This window comes from Salvia splendens, chromosome 6, assembly GCF_004379255.2.
Source record: "Salvia splendens isolate huo1 chromosome 6, SspV2, whole genome shotgun sequence".
Taxonomy (NCBI): domain Eukaryota; kingdom Viridiplantae; phylum Streptophyta; class Magnoliopsida; order Lamiales; family Lamiaceae; genus Salvia; species Salvia splendens.
The window spans coordinates 34,587,769-34,614,492 of record NC_056037.1 but is presented as its reverse complement, the minus strand read 5'-3'; the positions used below and the strand labels follow the sequence as shown (position 1 = coordinate 34,614,492).

General features: G+C 35.1%; 3 protein-coding genes and 3 long non-coding RNA genes across 6 annotated transcripts; 4 read left to right on the top strand and 2 right to left on the bottom strand.

Annotated features, from left to right (window-relative positions):
- Window positions 1-9,494: 9,494 nt before the first annotated feature.
- LOC121807678 lies at window positions 9,495-9,850 on the bottom strand. Its single transcript, XR_006051998.1, has 3 exons — window positions 9,767-9,850; window positions 9,612-9,699; window positions 9,495-9,533 (listed from the first exon to the last, which is right to left on the bottom strand). It is a non-coding gene; the product is annotated as an uncharacterized LOC121807678 (long non-coding RNA).
- Window positions 9,851-11,504: 1,654 nt separating this feature from the next.
- Window positions 11,505-14,231, top strand: LOC121810015. The gene is made up of 2 exons (XR_006052346.1): window positions 11,505-13,499; window positions 13,971-14,231. It is a non-coding gene; the product is annotated as an uncharacterized LOC121810015 (long non-coding RNA).
- A 1,915-nt stretch (window positions 14,232-16,146) lies between these two features.
- LOC121806942 (auxin-induced protein AUX22-like) lies at window positions 16,147-19,105 on the top strand. Its single transcript, XM_042207119.1, has 3 exons — window positions 16,147-16,685; window positions 18,100-18,196; window positions 18,794-19,105. Exons 1-3 carry the CDS (start codon window positions 16,382-16,384, stop codon window positions 18,900-18,902), a joined length of 510 nt encoding a protein of 169 aa, XP_042063053.1. The 5' UTR covers window positions 16,147-16,381; the 3' UTR covers window positions 18,903-19,105.
- Window positions 19,106-20,135: 1,030 nt separating this feature from the next.
- LOC121807701 (cyclin-dependent kinase G1-like) lies at window positions 20,136-20,807 on the bottom strand. Its single transcript, XM_042207969.1, has one exon. It carries the CDS (start codon window positions 20,762-20,764, stop codon window positions 20,156-20,158), a length of 609 nt encoding a protein of 202 aa, XP_042063903.1. The 5' UTR covers window positions 20,765-20,807; the 3' UTR covers window positions 20,136-20,155.
- Window positions 20,808-22,156: 1,349 nt separating this feature from the next.
- On the top strand, window positions 22,157-24,212 carry LOC121806172 (V-type proton ATPase subunit c''2). Its single transcript, XM_042206115.1, has 4 exons — window positions 22,157-22,322; window positions 22,440-22,517; window positions 23,577-23,747; window positions 23,840-24,212. The coding sequence occupies exons 1-4, from the start codon at window positions 22,198-22,200 to the stop codon at window positions 24,003-24,005; spliced, it is 540 nt and encodes a 179-aa protein (XP_042062049.1). The 5' UTR covers window positions 22,157-22,197; the 3' UTR covers window positions 24,006-24,212.
- Window positions 24,213-24,917: 705 nt separating this feature from the next.
- LOC121808258 lies at window positions 24,918-25,475 on the top strand. The gene is made up of 3 exons (XR_006052163.1): window positions 24,918-25,000; window positions 25,160-25,298; window positions 25,387-25,475. It is a non-coding gene; the product is annotated as an uncharacterized LOC121808258 (long non-coding RNA).
- The last annotated feature ends 1,249 nt before the right edge of the window (window positions 25,476-26,724 follow it).

Below are 26,724 nucleotides of genomic sequence, written 5' to 3'. Positions count from 1 at the left end.
TAAACGTGTTCTTCTTTTTATTTTTTTGAAATATTTTTTCCAAACACAATTAAAGATATATTCCTTTTGTCTATAAAAAAATAATCTCATTATTGTATGACGCATGTTTTAAAACTATTGATAAGTATGAGAAAGAAAGAGACAAAATAGAAGAAATGTGGATAATTAAAAGAGAATAATAAAAGGTGAATAATAAATTGAGAGTAAATTTTCATTTTTAGTATGAGACTAATTTTGATGGATAAGCGAAAATGGAAAGCTGATGCTATTTTATATGGATGGAGGGAGTACCTTTTGTCAACTTTGAGAGTAATTTTGGTGGACGGATAAAAATATGGAAATTGAGTCTATTTCCTGTGGAGGGAGAGAGTACCTTTTTTATCAACTTCGCATTACTTTTTGGTTTATATACTTTCATTTTTTGTCGATCAATATGTGTTATTTAATGTGTTATATAAAAAGGAAAAAGTAGTTGAGTGTGTCAATGGAGAGAACAAATTGGTAATTGAATAAATAAATATTAAAGAGAAAGTGTGAGAAAGTGTGACTGGATGCATTAATAATGATTTATATTTTTCAAAAAAGAAAATGTGATATGAAATAATAAAAACGTGATATCTATTTTATAATGGAGAAAATATAGAGAAAATATATAGTAAAAAATACATAAAAACATACTCCCTCCAGCCACATCATCAAGGACTTTCTACAGCCTGCCACATCATCAGGACTTCCCACAGCCCAGTAACAAGCTAGCACTAGGACTAGCCGACGCCCTAGCCCTCCCGAGAAAAAAAACACCAAAAAAACAACCACAACGAAATGAATTGGAGAAAAAAAACATAGAAAAAAAATAAATGGGAATATGATATTTTAGAAAAAATAATAAAAAATCGGCTAGCCGCTCTTGTGACTTGTCCACGCCCTAGCTCTAGGGCATTGGTTTTTCGTCCTACCTTCTAGCCTAAGAGCAACCACAATAGTGGACTAGCGCGCGGACTAGCCGCTAGTCCGCTATTGCGACCGACTAGCGGTTGACGTACAAGCGCGAACCTCTCGTACGTCGCATATGGCGCTAGTATGTGCGCTAGCCCGCTATTGTGGGCTCCCGACGGACTAGCGATTTTTCAATATTTTTTTAATTATGTATGTTTTCTTTAATTTATATAAAATGGTTGCATTTTCCCGTATTCGTGTCGAAATTTTAATTCCGTATTTGTGTGAATTTGTGATTTTGTTTGTTGGGATGTCCTGGTGCTAGTCTACTATTGTGCAGTGGGATGTCCTAGTGTTGTGGCAGTGCAGTGGCTAGTACTAATGACGTGACATAAGGTGTTTTTGACTAGTCCTAGTGCTAGTCCGGTCTATTGTGGATGTTCTAACGCAATAGCGGACTAGCCGAACTCCCTAACAGTATGCCGGTGACTAGGGCGTCGGCTAGTCCGCTATTATGGATGCTTGATATTACCAAAATTAACAGTTATGAGAAGATTTGATCAATTATAAAAATGATATAATTATATTTATGTTATTACCAATGACATTTTTCTTTTTAATAAAAAAACAGATCAGCTCACAATTACAATACCCAATAGTTTATTCCTCTCATAAACTTAAATGCAATTTGCCAAATTAAATGTTAAACCTCTATATATAGCCATGTATTCATCATCTTTATCATCACATATACTATTATTTATATATTTCTGACAATATCTGAAAGGATTTCTAGAAATATTATTCAATATGAAATTCTCACGTTTGATTGTTTTTGTTATGCTAATTATTTTGGTTAACAACAATGCAGTGATTGGTGATGATTTTCAAAAGTGCTATGAAGAATGCATAGCCAAATATTGCCCAAGCGAGGGTTGTGAAAGAGGCTGCCGATCCTTGTGCGCTCGAGGTGGCCCGCCAGGTACTGCCATCTTCATACATAGATCCAAATTATAAATAAATTTATTTTTTGATAGAGGAAATTACATAATACTCTCCGTCTCATTTAAGATGTTCACTGTCCAAGATATTGGATGACACATGATATTGAGTTGATTAGTTGAGTATAATAAAGTGGAGTGATAAATGTGATTGAAAATTTTATTGAGGAAAGAGGATAGATGAATTTGTTTCGAAAAGTGAACATTTAAGTGTGACAAACTAAAACTAAAAATGAAAGGTAGACAGTAAATCGTTATATACATTTGAGTATTTACTATATACATTTGAGTATTTACTATATACATTTGAGTAATTTGATTGTGCTAGGCTAAACATTTTGGTTAACAATGATGCAGTGGTTAATGCAGTAGATGATTATCACACGTGCTACGATGAATGCGCAGCCAATTGCAAAAAGGATTGTGAAAGAGTGTGTCGATCCAAGTGCGTTCGGTTCATAGACCCAAATACAAAGCAAGAAAATAATTCTTAATATATTTAATTATTTTATTAAGTTTCTTTGCAATAATCAAGTTTGTATTCACCACATATCGTTTGTGCAAATTTATAAATGAAGATTGGTTGTGTTTGCTAAAGTCGTTATACCTATTAATTGTTCTTATATGAGAACTCAAATGAATATTTGAAGTTTTTTTAGTGTGAACAATTTCATGTTTTAGTTACTTTGAACTATATCGAATATTTTATATCCATGATCCTAGTTTGAATTGGTTTGAGTAATGCGTAATCAATAATGTATGCATTTGATTATAGGACGTCGTTTCACATATGTAATGTACATATAAAAGTGGGGGTGCATTAGGGTGACACAACTCTTAAAATGACAATATGACAACAAGTAACAAACAATCTGCAATACATAGGCAAACAATTCGGTATATGGTTCCAAGCAATATGAGCTACGAAATCAAAGCACTATGGTGACATCATAGTTAAAATGACAATCTGGGCAAGCAATCTACGATGCATAAGCAAACATTTTGCGATATATAGGCAAGCAACTCGGCATATGGTTTTAAGCAATCTGCGATACGAAATCAAAGATAATCAAGCAATCTACGATACATAGGCAAGCAAGTATGTCACGTGGCAGACTAAGGTTGAATCTGCTCCTAAATCTTACGGTTGTCCTTGACGGTATAATGTCATCTTAAATGGTGTTGTTATTTTAACACAAACTTATAAAAGTGATTATGAATATTTAAATCTAGTAGTATGAAATAAATATTGATTAAAATTAAGTACAAGAAGGTAGTATATACCACCATTGTATTACAATTGACCTATTGAATCTCGACCAAACTAATAAAATATGTGACAACAACCTAAATTTTGTCTCTATGATGCCACCAAAATCAAAGAGGAAAACTTTATTAACTCTAACTTCATTAGCTGTATCTCAAATAATATTAACTTTATGCATTCTTATCTACATTTTGTACTCTAGTATGAGGTACTCATTGATTCAAAGGAAAAGACAAACATCTTCCCAATGTCAACATTTGAGTTGTAACTGCACAATGCGACATAATAATTATGAATTAAATTATTATTAGTGTGAAGGATTTGGAAATATTTATGTGTATTAACACCTCCTTAGTATAAAATACAACATGAATTACGGACTGGATGATTGTGATAAGTTATATTATTAGACTAAGATGCTACATTATCCGAACTACATTACTAGACTAATCTACATTGTTAGACTAAAATGCTACATTATTTTACTAAAATAGTAGTACTATATTATTAGCTAAATTACATTATTAGACTATTAATCTACATTATTAGATGACACATCACATTAATCTAAGATTAATCATTAGATGAGACATGACATTATCATATGAATATGGATGCAAATATATTATCTATATAACTAACTTCGAGATATATAGTAGGAGTATTAATAATACATTATATATTAAAAGTTGTGGATTCTTCACAGTCCTATGTGGTACTGGTAATTAATATTTATATTTTCTTTAAATAATTTGACATGTTAGCCAGGTCCAACAAATAAAATTAAGTGCCATTATCTTAACTACAGTTTACCCAAATTGAAGGGCGAACATATATATGTCCAATATAATTATCGTATGTAACAATCATCGTATTGAATTAGTAAATAATTATAATTAAGCATGGAATTCCCAAGAACTAGATATGTGTTTGTTGTGCTGTTTATGCTAAGTCTTTGGGTTAATTGTACAGTTGCAGATGATGATTTTCCCATTTGCAACTACAAAAATTACATGATTGGTTGCGATGCAAAGGTGTATTCATGTGATACGGTTTGTCGATTGCTGTGCTCATGCTCGCGCGGTAGAAATTATGTAAAATCGATAGTATACTATTAATTAGATTATAGATTCAGCAATTTATTCTGCAATAAAATAAACTTATGTATTAGATATATAGCAAACAAGTTGGTAATTAACACAGCTTGTATTGTATTCAAACATATCTTGTATTGTCAATTACTACGATACGAAATTGTAGTTTAGTTGGCAACACGGAGTTGTAATGATCTTGAGGTCATGAGTTTAAACCCTCTACTATCTGGAAGACTTTCGGCCTTAAGCTGCAAACCCAGTCGAGCAGGGTTAATTCATTCGGTCAAAGATGGGTTTGGAACATCTGTGAGTAAAAAAAAAAAACCAATACTATGACAATTTAACACTCAACCATATGTGAAAATGCAATAAATCAATAATATATATGTGTAAATAGGTGTATTTTACGTTTTTAAGCGTATCATCTTTTCATTACTTACTCAACCCCTTAAAAAATAAGGACATTTGTGATGATACGAGAATTAATGTATAATTAATAAAGTAAGAGAGATGAAGAGAATGATAGTTAAAATAATATTAGTGGATAGTGAACCCATATTATTATTAATGTTTAATGGTGAGCCATAGTGGTATAAGTTATAAATAAATTGATGTATATAATGAATAAAGAGTTTGAGAAAACTTTTCATAAATGAAAATGAGATATTTTTATGGGACGGACGGAAAAGGAAAATGACCTTATTTTTATGTGGGACGAAGGGAGTTTATATAAACGAGAATAATTTCGAGAAACACTTGGTATTGTGATATCACTTGAAATTAGATTTGAACCATTTCATTTATGTCCAAATTTTGAAATTTATCATCTTTTAATTTTTCATTATTATATATTAACGAGAATAATTTCGAGAAACACTTGATAATGTGATATCACTTGAAATTAGATTTGAACCATTTCATTTTATGTCCAAATTTTACTAAATAAAAATTTTGTTAAATTTTATTTATGATGGAGATAATTGCACTTAAATAAAACAGGTAAACTTTAATAAATTTAATAAAATCTGTGTTCTGTCCTAATCTGTAGATAACGTGAATACAATTTTAAAAACCAAAATTCACATAATTAAGAGCTCTCAACATGCTATAAAAAAGCCTCTATAGATGGTCACAGACTCACAAAAACATCATTAGATATCAAAATGAAGGTTTCAAAAATGGGATTCCTTGTGTTGATGGCGATGGTGGTGATAGTGATATCTTCCGCGGCTGCTTCTACCAACGAGACTCCGTTCGAGGAGTGCTATAGGGAATGCTTGATATCATGCGGCAGCACTGAACCCGCTTGTTTCAACACTTGCAGCAAGCTTTGCAAGTCGGCATCTCCAACCACTCGCACCAAACCAACTATAGACTAGTATTTTTGTTACAAATTTTGAATATGCCAACCTATATATGGTTGTGAATCTTGTGATCATCAATAATCAAATAATTCTCATCCATCTGCTTTTCATGTTTTTTTTTCTGGGTTCATTTTGAACAATTATACTACTATTGCCTACAATTCCCCTAGGAATATAGTTGAGCTTAAGAGAATTAACCTAATTTAATTTTATTTAGATTTTATACGTTTATTTTTTTGTAATTAAGGGCTTATCAAACTGAACAAATATCAAATAATTTTGATTTCTTTTTGCTGTACAAAATCATGTGACCTCTCACACGATGGGAAATTATATCAATAATTGTACAAATTACACATAACATTGTTAGAAAATGGATATTTTCTAGTGAATATCCATTTTCTAACAAGATAAGAACTTTGGAAATAGTATTGATTTTAATGCAAAATTGGAAAATACGAGAGATGAGTAGAAAAAATGGATAAAATAATTAGATAAATGAGTAGAAAGAGTAATGGAATTTGTGTAAATGAAAGAATTTCAGTTTTTTTAGAAAATGAATGGAGTTTTAATCATTATAAAGTTATTTTATTATTGAATTTGCCTTTTAATTATAGTCTGTTAATAATATCACGTGCAAACATATTCATCTTCTATATTATAGACTGTGGTGAATTAAAGATCAACGAAGATCATTGAAAAAGTAAGGTCACGGCCTAAATAGCTTTGGAGAATTTATAGTGAAAGATTGCATTATCGACCTTGCTATGTTTGTATATTGAAAATTTGAAATTCATGCTTTGAGTTACCTTTGTTTTATGTGAAACTTTATTTCCCAATTTATGAGAAGAAGTTATGCATTTATTTTATTTTGGTTTAATTTTAAGCATATAATCTTCATCGAATCAACAAATCATCTTTCTTCATTTTAAACTAAATGATAGAAACTTGATTAAAGAAGATTTTTTAGTTGCTTACATAAAAAAGAAAATTATTACTTATTCCTTTCGTTCCCCAATAATTACCCATTTTAGTTTCTGCACATATTTTAAAAAATATAAAGAAAAATGGATTGAAAAAGTTAGTGAATATGAAACTATTTTTATATATTAGTTTTACAATAAAACGTGAGTGTAAAAATCAACGGATTATAGATTTTCTCCCAAATTTAAATGTTAATGTGTTTCACATATGCAATATACATATAAAAAGTGATTGACGCATTTGAATCTTCACCACACTAATAACAAGCTAAAATTTGTCTTTATGATGCCACTAAATCTAAAAGGAAAACTTTATTAATGGTATCTAAAAACAATTTTACTAACATTATGCATTCTTATCTAGATTTTGTATTCTTATATGAAGCACTCAATGGTTCAGGAAAAATGTCAACATTTGAGTTGTAACTGCATACACATTAACATTAACATTAACATCATCATTATTATTAACATCATCATCATTATTATTATTATTTTAAATAGTCTCTCTCTTTTATACATGAATCGTTAAGTGAGTACTATTATTTAAAATCACTAGTTAGCAATTCTCATTACAAAAAAAGCGCTTATTACTGAGGGAATTGTGACGGAAGAGAAATCACTTACTAATTACTGACAGAAAAGTGACCATATTCTTTTGTCAATATTTATGTCAGCTTTAGGGACGGAATAGGCTGTCACAATATATATAATATATTTATTTTATATCCAAATATTCCGTCACTAAATTTTTTAATTGACATTTATCGCGTCAACAGATCACACTTATGATTTAGGCGTTAAGGGTTTTTTCTATTTTTGTTCTAAACCACAACTATCATTCCTCGTTTGTACTGGACTTTTTTTTTGTTCCGGATTTGGGAGAGACGCATGACCCTCATGCGTCTCCTTTTAATGAGACGCATGACGATTATGCGTCTTTCATAAAGACGCATGAGGGTCATGCGTCTCTATTTTTTTCCGTTATTTTTTAACGACGCATGAGGGTCATGCGTCTTAGGGAAAGACGCATCTCCCTCATGCGTCTTCTTTTTTTTTAAAATTTCACCAACGACGCATGAGCGTCATGCGTCTTAGGGAGAGACGCATGAGCGTCATGCGTCTCTAACTTGCTTAAATCAGTAGCCAAGGCAGAATAGGCAGAATACGCGAGAGAAAGAGAGGAAGACAAAACTTGCGATTTCTTGGCGATTCCCTTCATATTTAGGTAAGTTTCCTTCAATCTTTCAACATTGCTCCCGTATTTGTTGTTTATTTGCATATTATTAGGGTTTGTGATAAATTTATTGTATACTTACTATATTAGGGTTTATTGAAAAAAATTATCTTTAATTGTTGTTGGTTTGTATATATATTTTTGCAGAAATCATGCAAGTATTCGTGAGTTTATATTGGGGTGGTAGAATATATCAACTTCCTCAAGTGGGCATTTGTTATGATCCTCCTCGTGCGAGAGCTTCCATCGTATTAGATTCATGTATTTCATTATCTGAATTAGTTGCAATGATATGTGCTAAGATAAGAATAGATTCAAACCAACACTTCATCGAAATATCTTGGAGGCATTGTTTCTTGGGTACCGGTACGAGTTATGTATGTACTGCGGTTGACAGTGATCAAAGTGTGTTTTTTATGTTCAATGCGGCTCTAAATTCTACTCGGCATATTGAATTATTTGTTGAGTATTCGTCTGTTGGAAATGCCTTCATCCCACCAATTGTTGATCATGGTGTTGGATCATCTACGAGGTTTGAACCTTTGAGCATGGATTGCGGTATGAATGAGCAAACAGATGTTGCAGATGCTGCTGATGTTAGATTAATACTCAAGAGACTGTAGAAGAGCATGTTGATGTTCATGTTGTACGAGGAGACCTTGATGATCCAGAATTGTCGTCATCATCGTCTGATGATATTTTAAGTGATGATTCCGGTGCTGACTCTAGTGATGAGGAGGTAGTGTATAAACCCGCCGTGCAAGGTGAACAACCACTTCCAGAATACGTGCACACTGGGTTGAACTATTTTCGCAAACTGCCGAGTGGTCCTTCTGAGGCACCTGAAGTTGGTAATGAACGCAGTACCATGTACCGAGAGCTCCCCGCAAGTGCAGGAATTGCGGCGTAGAGGGGCATGACCGTAGAAATTGCACAATCGGTCGTGTTATGTAGGATCCTCCCCGACGAAATTGTTGACATCTGCAGTGCAGGTGTTTTTCCTTCTCAATTTTTGATTTTATATATTTAATTTACCTTTGTATGAATGGAGTAAGAAGATAACTTTGTATGTTTTTATTTTGTTTAGGAGCTGGAGACGAAGAGGAATTAGCAGGAGAATAAATGTGTTATGATGAAATGTAGTTTGTTCTATCTGTCACTAGCACTTTAGTTAATTTCTTTTGTTTAGTTTCAATGAAAGGTTGTGTTTCGGACTATTGGAAAATGGAAAGTATTTCTCTCAACTCCACTGAATAATAGTAGTATGTAAATATGAAAATTCACCGAAAACGCCTGATCGGGCGAAATTAGAAGATGGAATCGCCCGACCGGGCGAACTCTCTGGACTCTGCCTGCCTGCAAGTTAGAGACGCATGAGCATTATGTGTCTCTACCTACGACGCATGACCCTCATGCGTCTTAGGTAGTGACGCATAATGCTCATGCGTCTCTAACTTGCAGGCAGGCAGAGTCCAGAGAGTTCGCCCGGTCGGGCGATTCCATCTTCTAATTTCGCCCGATCGGGCGTTTTCGGTGAATTTTCAATCGAAAAATTGTTTTGAATTTTCAATTTGAACTTAAATAAACAAAGTACCTGAAAAATTGCTACTTAGTCAGGCAGTAGGGCTCGTGCGTATGGCGTCCAGATAAACTACAAAACAGCAATGCAAATGCCAAATTAATTTCATAATAAGTTCATAAATGAAGTCTAAACCGAAATAATATTCACCTGGCCAGGTCTAATCAGAGATATTTGGTCACGGTAATGCTCAACCGAGTGTCTAGGAGCATTTCCTATCTGCGTTGTTCCTTTCCACCTATACATAAAATTTATGTAAGAAAATAACCCAATATGCATTAATAAATAAATATTTAGATATATACCTGGCGCCACATGGTGTATATGGCTCGTGCACAACTGGTCCTATGAACGCAGGCCTCAATGTGGGCATTCTTTCCCATGCCCATAGCTGCAAAAGGATCATAAGCCCGCCCAACTCTTTTCTCTTATCCATGGAAGCCTCGCACAAATAATGATAAAGGTAGACCAATGTCGCACTTCCCCAACTAATAGTCTTCACCTTTTCCGGATCCCCAAGCCCATTCAACCACATAAATGGCACCTTACACCCCGTGGTGTCCGGTAGAATGAGACCTCCTAATAAAATTAGGGCGTGGATACGTGCCCTTTGGATGTATACGTACGTAGGTAGGTCATCACCCAGAGGCATCCTTGTCTGGTTGATCAGCGCGGTCATCAGCAAACCGCCTTGCTTTGTCTCTGTGGAAGTATCTGGTATCCATCCCAACAGATCGCGGCACTTGTTGGTCCAATCAGGAAAGTTGTCATGATAGTCACGCCCTGTGAAGACGCGACCCTCCGCCCTCAAGCCCCAAATGGCTTGCACATCTTCCAAGGTGATCGTCGCCTCACCGATCGGTAGATGGAAAGTGTGCGTCTCCGGCCTCCAACGCTCAATCAACGCCGTGATCAGCTCATTGTCCACCTTCAAGCCAATATCTAACATTCTCGTGAATTTCGACGTCCCAAGTCTTACTTTCAGTCCTTCGGACTTTAAATACTTGGGTTGTTCCCTCTTTCATGAGTTTATTTGAAATGTGATTTTTTTGCATATTTAAGACCGACGGGTCTTCGGGTCCATACAATAAATGTCCGCTAGAACTTGAAGTCTCCATCTAATCTAAGTACATATTCACAAAACAACAATTACAAACTCACAATGGCATGTACAAATAACATAATATAACAAGAGAACAACAAGTGATAGAGGGTTGCAAGTGCAATGTGTTAGGTTGTAGAACAGTTTTTAGAAGGCCTGATAATTCACTTGTACACACCTAATCTTATTTTTTTGTTCCGGTTAGTCTTCACTTATTTTAACCAACTTCACTTATTTTAATCAAATTACAACCAAAATCACAACACCAATCATCTCAAACATACCAATAATATACAATACAATGAATTTACCCACTAAAATCTATTACAATTAACTAAACAACAAAAAAATTAACAAAATGGAGCTATTTGTTATAAACCATAATTTACAAACATTAGGGGAAATCTAAACAAACTATGCAAATTAACAACAATTAAGGAAGGAAGGTTGAAGGATTGAACGAAAATTACCGGAACACGAGTGGAAATCGTCTTCTTCGCCGAATCACAAAGGAAAAATCGCCAAGTTCGTCGTCTCTCTTTCTGTTTGCGTGAATGAGGAGGCTACTGCCTTCGCTGCTGCTTTAATTCGAAATTGGAGACGCATGAGCCTCATGCGTCTCTTTCTAAGACGCATGACGCTCATGCGTCGTCCGTGAAATTTAAAAAATATAAAAGACGCATGAGGGAGATGCGTCTCTACCTACGACGCATGACCCTCATGCGTCGTTAAAATAAAACGGAAAAAAAAGAGAGACGCATGACCCTCATGCGTCTTTATGAAAGACGCATAATTGTCATGCGTCTCATTAAAAGGAGACGCATGAGGAAAGACGCATGAGGGTCATGCGTCTCATTAAAAGGAGACACAAGAGGGTCATGAGTCTCTCCTAAATCCGGAACAAAAAAAAGTCCAGTACAAACGAGGAATGATAACTCTATTCTAGAACAGAAATAGAAAAAACCCAGGGGTTAACAATCATTGCCTCTTTCACCTTCATTTTGCCCTAGATTGAAAAAAATCGAACTCAGCTCCATTGCGCTGCTACCGCCTTTTCCTCTCCACCGCCGCTGCGCCGCTAGCGCCACTTTGTCTGCCGCCACTTCTTCCTCTCCGCTGCGCTGCTACTGTCTCTCCCTCTCCGCCGTCGGTGCGCAGCTACCGCCACTTCTTCCTCTCTGCCGCTCGACCGCTTCAATCCGGTTGCTACCGCCTCTTCCTCTCAGCCGCCGCTACCGCCACTTCTTCCTCTCTGCCGCTCCACCACTTCAATTCATCCAAAGTCATAAACATCTCATCGAAACCTAGGTACTGATCTTCTTCCTCTGTGCCGCCCGACCTCTTTTACCATTTTTTTAATTTGCTGTCAGCTACATTTGTGTGATTGAGAACTCCTTTCAGCCTTACCTTTTTAGAATTCTGGAAATAAAGTTGATTGAATTGGAGCTTTTTTTATGGAAGGATTATAGGAGAAATCTAAGCTGCAGGCAAATTCAAGTTTATTAATGTCAAAGAAAGAAAAATTGAAAGTCCTCGATGTTTTAATTCTGATGATATCCAAAATAATCCGATCTGCATCAGATTTTGTTCCTGCATTCTGAATTGTTAGGCATAGAGTAAATGTAGTATGCATACTTAATCATTGGTTTTGGAAAGCAGAAAAGGAGATTCATAGAAAAGTTAAAGCAACAGAATGCACTCTTACCATTAGTTATGCTGCTACTCTTCCATTAGTTAAAAAATATGAATGCCTGATTAGTAAATCATATGGTTGACAGGTTGAGTGGTTTGTGAACACAGCTTCTAAAATGGTCCATCAAGAAGAAATTTAAGTTGATGAAAACTTGTACAAGTTGATTATACCATACTCTAATAATTTATATGGTTCTACTGTTTTTAAATGTCTCACTAAGTTTAAGCATTCTATCTCATTCCTGCTAATCTATTTAGAAATAGTTTCATCTACTAGTTTAATCTATAACGAGTTCATTCTTGCATAATCTATTTAGAAATAGTTTTCAATGGTGATTAGTTAATATCCACATGTGTGCCCTCATTTATATTTTTTTACCAACTATATTACTACAGCTTTTAAACCTTCAATTAGTGCAGTCTATCCACCGGAAAAGCCTTCAACTAGTGCAGTCCATCCACTGGTACGTGTTTGTTGAAATTTGCACTTTATGATCATGCTAAGGATCCTATAAGCCCATGTACTTTTGTAGATTAACTTCAAGAATATTTTCTTAACTTTTGTATCTTTATTGTTTGGACTTTTGAAGATATCTTCTCGACACCATTTATATGGAAAATAGACAGCAACAATGATCCTCAGGTTGTGAATGTTAGTTTATTCTATGAGGTTAGAGTGCAACGATGTTTCCATTACCTTTTTCCTAGTACTACTGTCAGTAGTAAGTCCATGCCAACCAACTCAAATTATATTCTCAATTCAGCAGGCTAATACTCCCGCTTTCATTATTAATATTATTTTAGTTGCTTCAACATAGTGGTTTAGTTTTCTACTGGAATTTAAAAAACTTGCACAGAATCTGCAGAAGGTGAAATATCTAATTATCCAACCATTTGAGTCATCCATCAAATCTAATACTATGATTCTTCTAGAAATGTAATAGTAGTCTGCAAACTGCCCTTTATGCTAGGTTGATCATTCATGTATAAATGTTGTTGGCAGCTTTATTCAGCATGGGCAATTATAATTATTCAATTATACTTGCAGACTGAGCAGGGGCACAAGAAGACAATAAATTGATTTTGTATTCTTAGAATAGAATGAATGTTAATTATACTTTTTATCTCTCATTTGACTTAGATGCTGTTGTTTTATTTGATTATAGGGCATTTACTTTTTACCAAAAGGAACAAAGCTAGGAGGTTTGGAGCTTAGAGCTCAAGTGAAGATTTTAGCTGCCAAGGTCAATCTCTTTTCCTTTTATTTTTGTTTGTGCTTGACCATAGCCCAAATGGTAGCCATGATTGCAATAATTATTTAGGAGCATGACTTAGGATGCTAGAAATTGGTGGCTAGCCTTGGGGTGGAGCTTTGTTGGCTCCACTGGCTTGTTGTTGAGAAGGAGTTTAATGATATGTTGATTTTGTGATATGATTATGTTTATGTGAACCTGTTCAAGATGGACATGGTGGTTGTTTATAGAGTTGGCTTGGCTGCATTAATTTGTAAAACTAATAGTTTTATCCATTTTGATGTGTAAAGGCTTTTAAGCTATAGAGCTCGAATACACTGTCGAAGGTTAATGTATCAAGAATTGCTTCTAATAGTATTAGATGATATGTTTCTCTTAAAAACAATGTTACAGTTGGTGTCCTTTACCCTCTCCATTAGTTTTGTATTTACGTTTAATAGTGATATATGTTTTGTGATTCAGTTTATTCAAACAAGATCATCAATGATCTTTATTAATGACGTTTGTGGAGGTAGGAGGTGATGAAGCAGCTCTTGATGACGTCCCACAAGTCAAGCCACACTTCTTACGGTTCTGCAGGGTGATTTACCCATGTATCACAAACTTGATACAATGTATTTCTTTTGAACGTCTTACTTTTCATACTTTTGTGGCTTGTTTTAACTACTTAATTTTAGTGATGGAAATTCCATCACGAAATTTTTTTAGTTACAAGGTTTTTAATCACGGCTTTTATCCGACTGCAATCCGGCACTATCACTGTTTAGTGACGGAATTCACTGTTTAGTCGATCGGTTTGACGTTAAAAAAACACTGTAGTGTATGTATTTGAATAGGTCTCAAGATCTAAAAGTTGTGAACACCGATATAAACAAATGGATATTTATGAGTATAACTTAGTAACACAAAATTGATATAATTAATTACTACAATTACTTATAAGAGTGATAATAGATAGCAATAGTGGAGTTGTAGTAGGTGGCACATGAGCAGACAATTAAAGGCATGGTAGTCCAGGCACACGTCTTTCACAACTCAATGTGAGCATTTTATTAATGAGGTGAAACGCGTTGTCGGATTATACAACATCTCATATTTTCAATCCTCAAAAGCTCTAGTATATTGCAACATAAGTATTACTATGATGTACTACTACTATGACACTAAAAATATTTTCTCATATTTTACTTTGAAAGAAATACTATATCTTCGTTTTCCGTACATTTAACTTTCTCATTTCTAATCACAATTATATCCGCATTTTCCGTACAATTTTTTAAGAAAAAAAATTCATAGTATTTCTTCGAATGCACATTATGGATTACTGTTACAATATTGTAGTATTACATTGTAGATTAATGTTATAATTTTGTGTTACATTGTGGAACAATGGCGGATTTAGGGACGGGTCGCTCTGGGACCGTCCGAAAACAAATTATCTATGTTCGTCCCTCCGTTTGTACATAAATACTTTTGTTCAATATACATAATTAATGAGGGAACTAGAAATTTGGTATATAGAATACATAATGCATATTGCAGTATGATGTGAAAATAAATTGCATAAAATGTACTCATATGGACTAAGGTTTTAAGCGGTTAAAGTATTTTCTCAACTTTTATAACTATTTCTTTCTCATTTTACCCTTTCAACCTCTAGGGAAAATTTGATCATTTCAAATTAATTTTATCTCTCTTCTCTTATTCCTTCTTTTATCCTCTCATCTTTCTGTCTTAATTAATAACTTTATTTTATAATACTCCTATTATTTAAAAATAATAACTATTTTTTTTGGTTCATCCCTTAAAATTCTAGACTTTCTACATTAGGAAACTGTTTTTTCTAATAAGGTGAGGCTCAATATCCACCAGCAATATTCTAATCATTTGTTTTTTTTTTCTTTCTTTCTCTTATTTTATCAATTGAGCATTAAAAAATTTGTTATTTTAAAAATTGTAATACTCAAAGGACAAAGTTAATACTAAAATTCAACTTATAATTATGCATTAGAATATATCTTATGTTTAATTGATGCTTAAAACAATGCATAAAATAATAAATTTATTTCTTGAAGCTAATAGAGAAATAAAAGTATATATTAATGGCCAAATTTATTCTTAAGGCAAAAAAGTTGATATGGGAAAGAAATACTCCCCCCATTCAGCTATTTGCTCTATATTTAATTTAAGCTGTTCCAAGCTACTAAAAATAAATTGGCAATTACCTCATATGCAATTTCTTTTTATAAAATACCATAAATATATATTTTATATTTATCAGATACCAATTTGGCAGTAGAGTAGGGAATAGACTCCACAACATATAGTATTATCTGTCCCACTTAAGATATCACATTCTTGAGTGATATGTGATTTTAGATGGAATTATTGAGTGGAGTAGGGTAGATAATTCCAAGTTAAGTAGGAAGCAAACCTTTTGCTTGGGACAAAAAAAAGTGGTCATCTTGAACGAGATCTTGAATGAAATCGAAGGAGTAATAAGTAAACTACAATTCACTATTTTCCATTTATTTTGTAAACCACCACAATTAAGCCCATCACGTGCAATGTTTCCCATGGCCGGCAATCAACGGCCACGATCAAACCCTCCCAAACCAAAACAAATCACGAACCGTCGGATCTGTCGATATTCACTCTTTAATATTGCCGGGCCATTTCGGTATTTTCAGCAGCAAACAATTCCCCACCATTGTTTCTCATGTGACCGACCACTAAGTTTCCTATGACCTGCCACTGTCGTCTCTTCTTGCATGTATAAGTCCTAACATATTTTTCATCAAAAATCCAACAAAAAAAATTGCAAGAAAATAACATAACAAAAAAATTCGCCAATTATTCTAATTTGCCGGAAAATGGAGAAAAACGGCTCCGGACTCGAGACCGAGCTGCGGCTGGGGCTTCCCGGCGCGGAGAAAAATGAGAAGAAGAGGGTTTTTGAGGAATTTGAGGATAAGGCGGCGGTGCACAAGAATCAGGTGGTGGGGTGGCCGCCGGTGGCAGCGTTCCGGCGGAAGAACAGCTTAAACGGCGGGAAAATGTACGTGAAGGTTAGTATGGATGGAGCCCCCTTTCTTAGGAAGGTTGATTTGAGCATGCACAAAGGCTATTCCGAGCTTGTTAGAGCCCTTGAAGATTTGTTTGGCTGTTTCGGAATTGGTGAGTTTCACTTCATATATATATTCACTCTCTCTTGTTCAATTTCTCTATATTTTTCTTTTCTTGTTTCCTTTTATGTTAATTGTGTTGGAAGTGTATGATCACGATTTCATGCAGCCATAAATTGCTATAGTGATTATATTTTCAATCTTTGTGGAGTATATAGAAAATTGTAGTAGTTTGATTTTGAGCCTTGATTTGTGAAATTAATGTTTAATTACATCCTAGGTATTTTTTTCTTTTCTTTTTTATAACCTAAAAATGTTATTTCATGTACTATAGTTTTTGTAAATAAATTCTTAGGGGTTTGGTTCTAGGTACTGCTTCGAATTTGATTAGGTAGTAAACCGTATATCAAAGTTGTAAACTTTTCATCATAACCACAGGCTATGAATAGGTAATACGTGGGCCTCATAATATGATTGGTTATGATTGTGTTTGTACTAATTTAGATTTAGGATCATATATTTAAGCAGCCAATATCGAAATAGGACATTTTAGGCTGGAATTGAAACAACGAATTATATGTAAATTAAAATTTGCCAATTAGAAACAATTCACAGAACTATATATTTTTGCTTGACCTTAAATTTAATGTTATAACTACACTAATATTCTTCGGCACAAAATAAAATATATATTGTGATTATAATAAATAAAGTACCACTGTATAATTGTACTATTAGATGCGTTAATACACTAAACTAAATATACCTATTTCATATAAAGAAAATTTGTATGGATTGGAGCATCTAAGATTTTCTATATGAGATATTCTTTTTATCCTTTACTCTACAATGCTAGTGTGGATCAATATATTCATATGTGATCAATTTTTCGGTTTATGGAATTAAATTGAATGCATTTCAAATTTTAAAAAGTTAAAATAAAGGGGAGGAAAACTGACAGTAAAACGTAAAAGAGAGTAAAGTAGAAACATAAGTATGAAAAATATTCATGATTTGTGTGTCAACTGTGAAAGACATCATCTGTAACACGAAGGGTGCAAACAAACATGAAAATCGAAAGAGGGAACACGAGAAATAAATAAATACATTCAATTATGTCACGCTATTGTCGGAGAAAGTACACGCACTAATTTATTACAACTACAGTCGTGTGATAGGTATTGCTATTTATTCATGTTTTTTGTTAATTTTTTTTTTTTGCGCCAATATATTATAGTAAAGGAATCGTTTTTGTGGATTAAGATTCATATAAAATTGTATGTGTTTCCTTTCTAACATATACTCCAACTAGTAGTACTATACAAGTTTGAGCCTTGAGTTTGGTGTCATGAAACCTGTACACGTTTAGAACATGATAAATAACGAATGATTGCAAATTATATCTGGGAAAACAAAATTAGTTTTCCAGAAACAAAATTTGTGAATTTGATTTGAAATGTGAACAGGGGAAGCATTGAAGGAGGATGAAGAAAATAATGAATTTGTTCCCATATACGAGGACAAAGATGGGGACTGGATGCTTCTTGGAGATGTTCCATGGGAGTATGTCCTTCTAACTTATTTATTTTACTTTATTCACTAATTGATGTGTGTTTTCTAATATTATTTATACTACCTTTATTACCTGTCGTGTACTATAATATTTTTAGGCTATTCCCCACAACATATAACTTAATGTAGATTGCATTCTCTAAGCGTGACCGGCAATTAATCTTAGGTTATAATTTTGTCTTCTAAACTTTACTTATAAAAACTAATAATAAAATAAAATATGATAAAGAAGTTGTGTTTGTGAAATTGAGAGTGCAAAGTTGTGCAGTGACAATTCTAAGTCAAAAACATCATTACTTATGATTATTGTGACCACCACTTCTCTAACAAGAGAATCTCACCAAAATTTCATTTTTCTTACCTTTTCTTGTAAAAAGTAATTATCGCTTGTCTTTGGTGCAGAGTCATTTGAGGACTAATCAATTATGTGCATTTTGTTTATTTGAAGACATTGTGATATACTCCTAGAGCATATAGTATTAAAATTATTAAAGCATAATGGAATATATATATATATATGTGTGTGTGTTTTTTAAAAAGTTGAGGGGTGAAGGGTTGTAAAACTAATTTGTGTGCATTTATTTGTAGGATGTTTGCAAACTCATGCAAAAGGCTGAGGGTGATGAAAAGGGCAGAAGCAAATGGTGTTGGGCTTCATGCAAAGGACCTTCTCAAGGGACTTTCCAAAGAGGAGTAGCTTTGTATTACCCATAATTAAGAAGGATAAAAATGTCTAATTCACCACCTTGATTAATCTCTATATGTTTTGAATTAGTAAGTTTAATTTTAAATGTGTCTTCAATTCATTAGAGAGACCATGAGATTTTTGAGAATTGTTTGTATGTTTTTATTGAAGATTGTCATTATTGTTGCATTGTCATGTAATGTAAGAGTGCTTATTTTTATTCTCAATATAAGTATTAATTGGAGTTATACTATGAGAACAAGTTGGAGAATCCTCAGTGATGAGCAAATCAGGTGAATTGTTCTGTTCTGTTCTGGTCTGATTCTTTTCAACTTCAGTGTCAACGTTTGACTCATCCCCGCCAACGTCAACAACACAGTTGATTTAGTAAAAAAACGAGGAAACATCACTTGAGATCAGCTTATCCATCCGAATCTAGACCGTGCAAACAACAGCAAGACAGCCGGAGATTAATGTACCAACAAGTAAGCTATATCTTGAATTTTTAGGAAACAAACTTATCACTTTATACACAGCACTAGCTCAGACACCATGAAACACGAAGACGAGACATGTTATGGAATTATCAATGAAACATTTGCTAATCTGTTTAACTGTTTCCTATCAAAAGAACAATTTTCAATTACTCATGGAAGATACCAAAAGCAGAATCTTTGACAGCAACACATGTCTTTAGGTGAAAAAGTTTTACTAATAATAAGCAGCACCACCCTAAACTTACTCATGGAAACCTGAGTATACAAACACAGATTTTCTAACAGTAATAGTATGTAGTGTTAAACCATCACAATTACTTGATTAACAAACCCCCAAAACAGAACTGAGACAACATACTTCCCCAAAGCTCAGCCATAACATAGAACAAACAGCAACTCCATAACCTTTTTTTTTAACAAAACTAACAGCTTTATCAACTACTCAAAATTTTCTCAACTACAGCTTTTGATTTTAAAACAGCTTGCATTTCTGCAATCCCTTTACCCCTCTGATTTTCTCACAGCTTTAAGGCAAAGACAAATTGGTAAGATTCAATTTTTATGAACTAAGCAGAGGAAGAAAGTTGACAGAGAGATAACAAAGATAAGGTGGATTATGATTTTGCTCAGTGAGGATTGAAGGGAGATCAACAAACAGAAAGAAATAGGATTCTTGAATTTATATTTAAACAAATTCACAAATTAAGGCTATATTTACCAAACTAACTAGCTAAGCAACTACACTTATATAGTACTCCCCAACCCCAACTAAGAGAGATAGAATCTGGGTTTGTCCATGTATTGAGTAGGACTCAGTCCATCAGTCAACCAAGCATGATTCAAAGCAGATTGTGATGTGATTCTCTTGGTTGGATCACAAGTCAGCAGCCCCTTTAACAGATCAAATCCAGCTTCAGAAAGCATGTACTTTGCAGATGATATTGTAGCATCATCATTCTTGTTATCTGGATGACCAAGAATGCAATATATCTCGTGCAACTGATCTTCCTTGGATTTCCCTCTAAAGAGCACTTTCCTCAGCAACATCTCCACCATTACACATCCCACCGCCCACATATCCACCGCACACGAATAGCTCTTCTCTCCAAGAAGCAGCTCCGGCGCCATGTACCACAATGTCCCCACAGTGGGCCCCCATTCCTCCCCAATCCTCATCGACAACCCGAAGTCACATATCTTCAACTCACCCCCTCTGTTGACAAGGATGTTGGAGGGCTTGAGATCCCTATGCACAACTCGGTGTTGGTGGAGAAAGTAGACGCCTTGGATCAACTGCTTCATCAACATCTTGACTTGAGGAGTTGGGAGGACCTCTTCCGCCATGTATCCTCTCAAATCAAAGTCCATATGCTCCATCACCAAGTAAAGGCCTCCGGAAGCATCCTCTGCCACTTCCTTGAACCCAACGATGGAGGGATGTTTGCCGCCGAGAGATTGAAGGATGTCGATCTCAGACGGACCACTACCACTACAACTAAACTGCTTCTTCATAGCCCATATTTCGCCAGTATGCTTGTGTTGAACTTTGTAGACAACACCATAGGAGCCCGAACTGATCTTCCCCAAACAATGGTAGCCGTCGACAATTGGATAATCAGGAAGCCGTCTCTTTTTGTTGCTGATTTCTTCCTCTGAACTAGAACATTGCAGCCTCCGCTTCTTCCCATTGTTGGAGCACATGGTTTCAGGCCAAACGCTAATTGTTTTCTTGATGACAATGCCTTTGGGGGCCTGGGATTTGCAAGCCGTCTTTCTTCCGCGGAAAAGGGGGAACCAATCATCGGTGTTGGTGTTGGTGTTGTTTCGGACATGAGCAGCCATTGATTTTTCAAGAAGCGATAAACAAACGCGAGAAGGTGAAATCAGAAATCTTGATTTTCAAGTCTGAACAAATGCGCGCGCGCGAGAGAGAGAGATCAGATACCATAAAAGTTGCTTGAGTTTCAAGTCTGAGTTTTGGATGAAATATAGAGAAAGGAAAGTCGAGATTTTATTTTTGAAAGCGTGTGGCATTCCAACGTAAACAAGGATTGTATTTTCTATTTTTGGAAAGAGTTTCCAACTTCCAACTAAACAAAGATTTTTATCAATTTTTACTTACCTTACTTATATTTGAATTATGCCCTCTGCCTCGGACCATCCCCAAATTAATTATATTTGACCCGATTACTTTATTAATTAAATGTTTGTATGACTAATTTGCCCCTACTACTATAAGGGAAAATTATATCATTACTATTTAGAAAATCACAAGTTATCATTTTCTTTATTCTTTAAAAATTAAGTAAAGTACTTTTGTTGGTAGATATTTTAAAGTATAACAAACGTGCATATAGTTTGATTTACATCTAATTAAACAACTCACTCTGAATTGGCTCGTATAAGATGGGACTCGGTACAAAATGGATAAAGGAAGAAGTTTGATATATGAAATTAACATTGAAAAATTGTTCACATGTCATTAACGGAATCATACACAGATTACACTGAGTGCATAAGTCATTAACGGAACCTCACAATGTCACACAAAATTGTGCACATATCATTAAATTATTATTATTATTATTGTTATTGTTAAAATATTTTCGATTAGAATTAGAATTGAACATCTGTCTCAAATTGGGTTGGAGTAAATTCAGATTGTGAAATATCCATTTAATCATATATGTTTGGTTATATAATCGGGATTACAAATCTGGGCCCAATGAAACAGCCCAATTCACCAAACTATAATTCCTCCTAAATCTATTTTTTCTTCTTCGATCTGAGAAAATCTTCCGATCTTGAGCATGGACAGCACGATGGTGACCTCATCGAGCTCTTGGGGGCAGGCGCTGCTTCGGATCTCTCCGTACACCTTCTCCGCCATCGGAATCGCCATCTCCATCGGCGTCTCTGTCCTCGGCGCCGCCTGGTATCTGTTCAATTACTGTTTTTTTTATGTCTTATCTATCTCTGCGATGTATGACTACTGTTTATTTACTTCGTGCAATATCCGGCTTAAATTGGTGATATTTTTTGTTCATTTTAGGGGAATTTACATAACGGGGAGTAGTTTAATTGGTGCTGCCATCAAAGCACCTCGCATTACCTCCAAAAACCTAATCAGGTATGCTTGTATCGGTTGAGTTGGATTTTGATCTACCGATGTCTTACTTTTGATGGAATTTTTCCCCTAGCCGATCCGTTAAAACTATTTCACACTTGTATGGTATCTGCATCTTATAGAAGCGATATGAAGAACTTAACTGAATTGAGCATAATTTATAAGTTAGGTGTTATCTTTCTCCACTTACGGTGTTTGCTGTAATTAAGTTGTGGGCTGTAGCTGCGACCTTGTAAGGGGGGTCACAAGTGCTTGCTTTATTATGCGATTGCTTGAGGATTCTGAAGGTTGTTCAGTGTAAGTGTTTGATAACCTATTGAAAAGTGAACTAGAAATTGAACCGAAGTGATGATGATTGGGTGTGTTAGTTGAGTTTCACACGATTAGCTTGACGGCGCGGCTCAATGTGTAACTGAAGTGAGCTTCTCTAGCTGTTGATAAATTCCTAGTGAGGGCGAGTTGCTAGTCAGATCCAATCTTCTCTAGTTCCTTAACGTTAATATATTTCTTAATTCTTAAAGAAGATCCAATTTTAGAAATCATGGATTATCTTGATTGCCAATTCCTGGAAACAACTAGAATTACGATTATTTTTGCCACTTTATTCTCATGTTTTTTAATCTGGTTGTTAAGAATGTGAGGCGGGAGAGTTGTGAACATTGGATGTGTTGTCTCCTCGTCATTATGAGGATATTCTTTGCTCTTTTTCTTTCTGTTCACCAGATACTCTTTGGTTTTCTTCAGTGAAGGACAATAAAACAATGATGAAAAAACACTATACGGAGTATAAGATTAAGACAAGTCTACAAGAATGAGATTTACCTGCTTTTCTTGCTGGTTCATAAACATTTCTTTCATACTGCATAATCAAGGGTTTATGTGCATAGCTGTTTAATTAACCTCATTGTTGTTGCTCCATATATTTATCGTCATCTGTGGAGGTTATCTACTCTTTCTGTGCGTTGACATTGCACTTGAGGAGATGAAAGCTTAATTATTCGTGTCTGTTTGTTAGTATTAACGATGATATATCTTGACCTCTTTCCGATGTTTTCCTCTCAGTGTCATTTTCTGTGAGGCTGTTGCTATATATGGAGTCATTGTAGCTATCATTCTACAAACAAAGCTTGATAGTGTGCCTAAGTCAAAGATGTATGATCCTGAATCCATGAGAGCTGGCTATGCCATATTTGCATCTGGAATTATCGTGGGCTTTGCTAACCTTGTCTGCGGGTAATTTCTAAACAGTCAAATCAGATAAACTTATATTTTAGAGCACTTTCATCTCACATTCTCCCCTTTGTGGCTCTTTTGCTTTCATGAAGGCTATGCGTTGGTATCATAGGAAGCAGCTGTGCCCTATCCGATGCCCAAAACTCGACTCTTTTTGTTAAGATCCTTGTCATCGAGATTTTTGGCAGTGCACTTGGATTGTTTGGAGTCATTGTAGGCATTATAATGTCAGCTCAAGCTACATGGCCAACTAAGTGAATTCTCATCAATACCATCCTTTATTTATCCCCTTTGTTTGTAACCTTTTCCAGTTTCCTGCGGTGTGTAGTAAATTGAGATAAATATAATTTTTGAAATTCTTTTTTTCTAGCACGCAACCTTGGCGATAATTTGGAGCGCCACAATCGCCAACTTTTGGATTCTGTCTGTAATTACTCCCATTCAATAAAAACTGCAGATTTGATATTTCTATGTTATTGTTTTGAATTATAATTGGGGGAATTTATTTTTTGTGTATATAACATATTTTCTATAACTGTCATAACATTGGTGAAATGAATCATTTGCCGTTACATTTTGGGCCTGCCCCTCAAGGCCTCAACTATATCATCAATCCAAAGCTCCAGCACAAGGTTGAACCCTCATCGGGCTTTCCTTGCAGCAAGGAATGGTAAATTCCTAACTACGAGGTTGCTAATGATGAGTGTTTCAGGGGTCTTGGACCATCTTTTCACGATTGTTGGTGAAGAACGAGGTTCACCTCATTTGACAACAACCACCACCTCTAAACAATGGTGGCTAACGAGGCGGAATTCATTGATGTGTTCCAACAGCAGAGCTACAAGCCGGCATTGCCGGAATCCGATCAATCAAAAGATAGCTCCTTCGCCCGACTTCCTTTACACACAAGGATTTTATGGTTTTTGAAGCCCAAATTTAATCCCGAAACAGCCAAACTAGGCGTAAACAGTTAATGGTGAGGTGGCGTGACTGAATCAAATCTCCAGAGATATTCTTCATCTTTTTTTGAAGAGATAACTAACAAAGATATATGAGCGCGCAAATGGAATTCTCCTCTTTATTCTCCCATATCTAGCAAGTTTAGTGTTCACACCATACATCTTTATAAATCATTTGTTAATTCTACTCTCTCCCCCTTTGTTGATTCCTTAGCTTTCAACCTTACTACATGCACAATTTCAACAATCTAACTCACTCTTATTTCATTCAATCTTCTGCAACTGAATCAGGAGGTAACTTCTGAAAGAGAATTATGATATTTGGTCATTTTAATTTCGGCATTAATTCTCTGCCCCGACCATTTCTACTTGTTTCCTCAAACTCAAACTAACTTCTAATTAATACTACTTTGTTGTATACTAATTTTATATTGTATGATGTGTTTATTTAAGAGAATGGGGAAAATAAAATGCATCATCACTATGGATTGTCTACTGATTTTCACTCTTGTCGTGATGAATATTCATCACGTCCTCGGAGATGCCAATGTCACTGTTACTTTTCTCAACACCGCTATATCTAAAGGAGCAGGTTTTGCTTAATTTCATTGAATAAATATCTAATGTTACATCTGATTGACTAATGTGATACTAATACATATTTTGTTGTTTTGGTATAGTTTGTCTAGATGGAAGCGCACCCGCTTACTCGTACGTTGAGGGCTTCGGAACCGGATCTCATAGCTGGATAGTTTATTTGGTGGTATATCATTTGCTATTTTTCACCTATGTTTCCATCTTTTTGTATCCTATTGAAAATGGTTACTTTTTTGAAGAAACTGTAAGGGATCAGGAATGGATCGGGATGGGTAATATTATTGCATAATTGCTTGATTACAATGTATCTCCTATACAAACTTTTATAGGCAAGGTAAATCTACATATGTTAAAGAGATAATTGAGGATCCTATTCTAGTTATGGTATACAATCAATTGGAATCAATCAATTGAAATCAATCATCTTAATTGCATGATTTCTTTCCAACACTCCCCCTCAAGTCAAGTAACGGGATTTCCGATACTTAACTTGCTTAATACTTCCTTGAATGATTTGGAATTCACCGCCTTGGTTAGAATGTCGGCCAACTGATCTTCTGACTTCACATATGGAAATTCGACAATCCGAGCTTCAATTTTCTCCTTGATGAAGTGTCTGTCAACTTCCACATGCTTAGTTCTATCATGCTGAACTGGATTCTCAGAGATGCTAATCGCAGCTTTGTTGTCGCAGAACAGTCTACATGGTTTTGGTACATACAGATCAAGCTCTGTCATGAGCTTCCTCAGCCACAATATTTCCGTGAGGCCACTTTTGATTCCCCGAAATTCAGCTTCCGCGCTTGAGAGTGCAACCACCTTTTGCTTTTTACTTCTCCAAGTGACAAGATTTCCTCCTACTAGTGTAAAGTACCCTGCCGTGGATTTTCGGTCATTCGGGTTTCCCGCCCAATCTGCATTAGTAAAGCCACTAATCTCCAAGTGTCCATGTTTCTCAAACAACACCCCATGCTCCGCAGTACCCTTCAAATATCGTACAATCCGGAGAGCTGCTTCCCAATGATCTTCCTGTGGTGAGTGCATGAACTGACTCACTACTCCCACAGCATATGCTATGTCCGGCCTAGTATGAGAGAGATAAATGAGCCTACCTACCAACCTTTGATATCTACCCCTGTCTGTGAGCGTCGCTCCTTCCACTATCTGCAATCCGTGATTCTGTATCATTGGAGTGTCTGCTGGCCTGCAGTCTACCATTCCCACTTCTGCTAACAGATCGAGGATGTACTTTCTCTGATTGATGAAGATTCTCCTTTCTGATCTCAGAACTTCAATTCCTAAAAAATACTTGAGAAGACCCAGATCCTTCATCTCAAATTCTTTGAACAAATTCTTCCTCAACTCGCCGATCTCTTCTTCATCGTCTCCTGTGATGATCATGTCGTCAACATAGACGATAA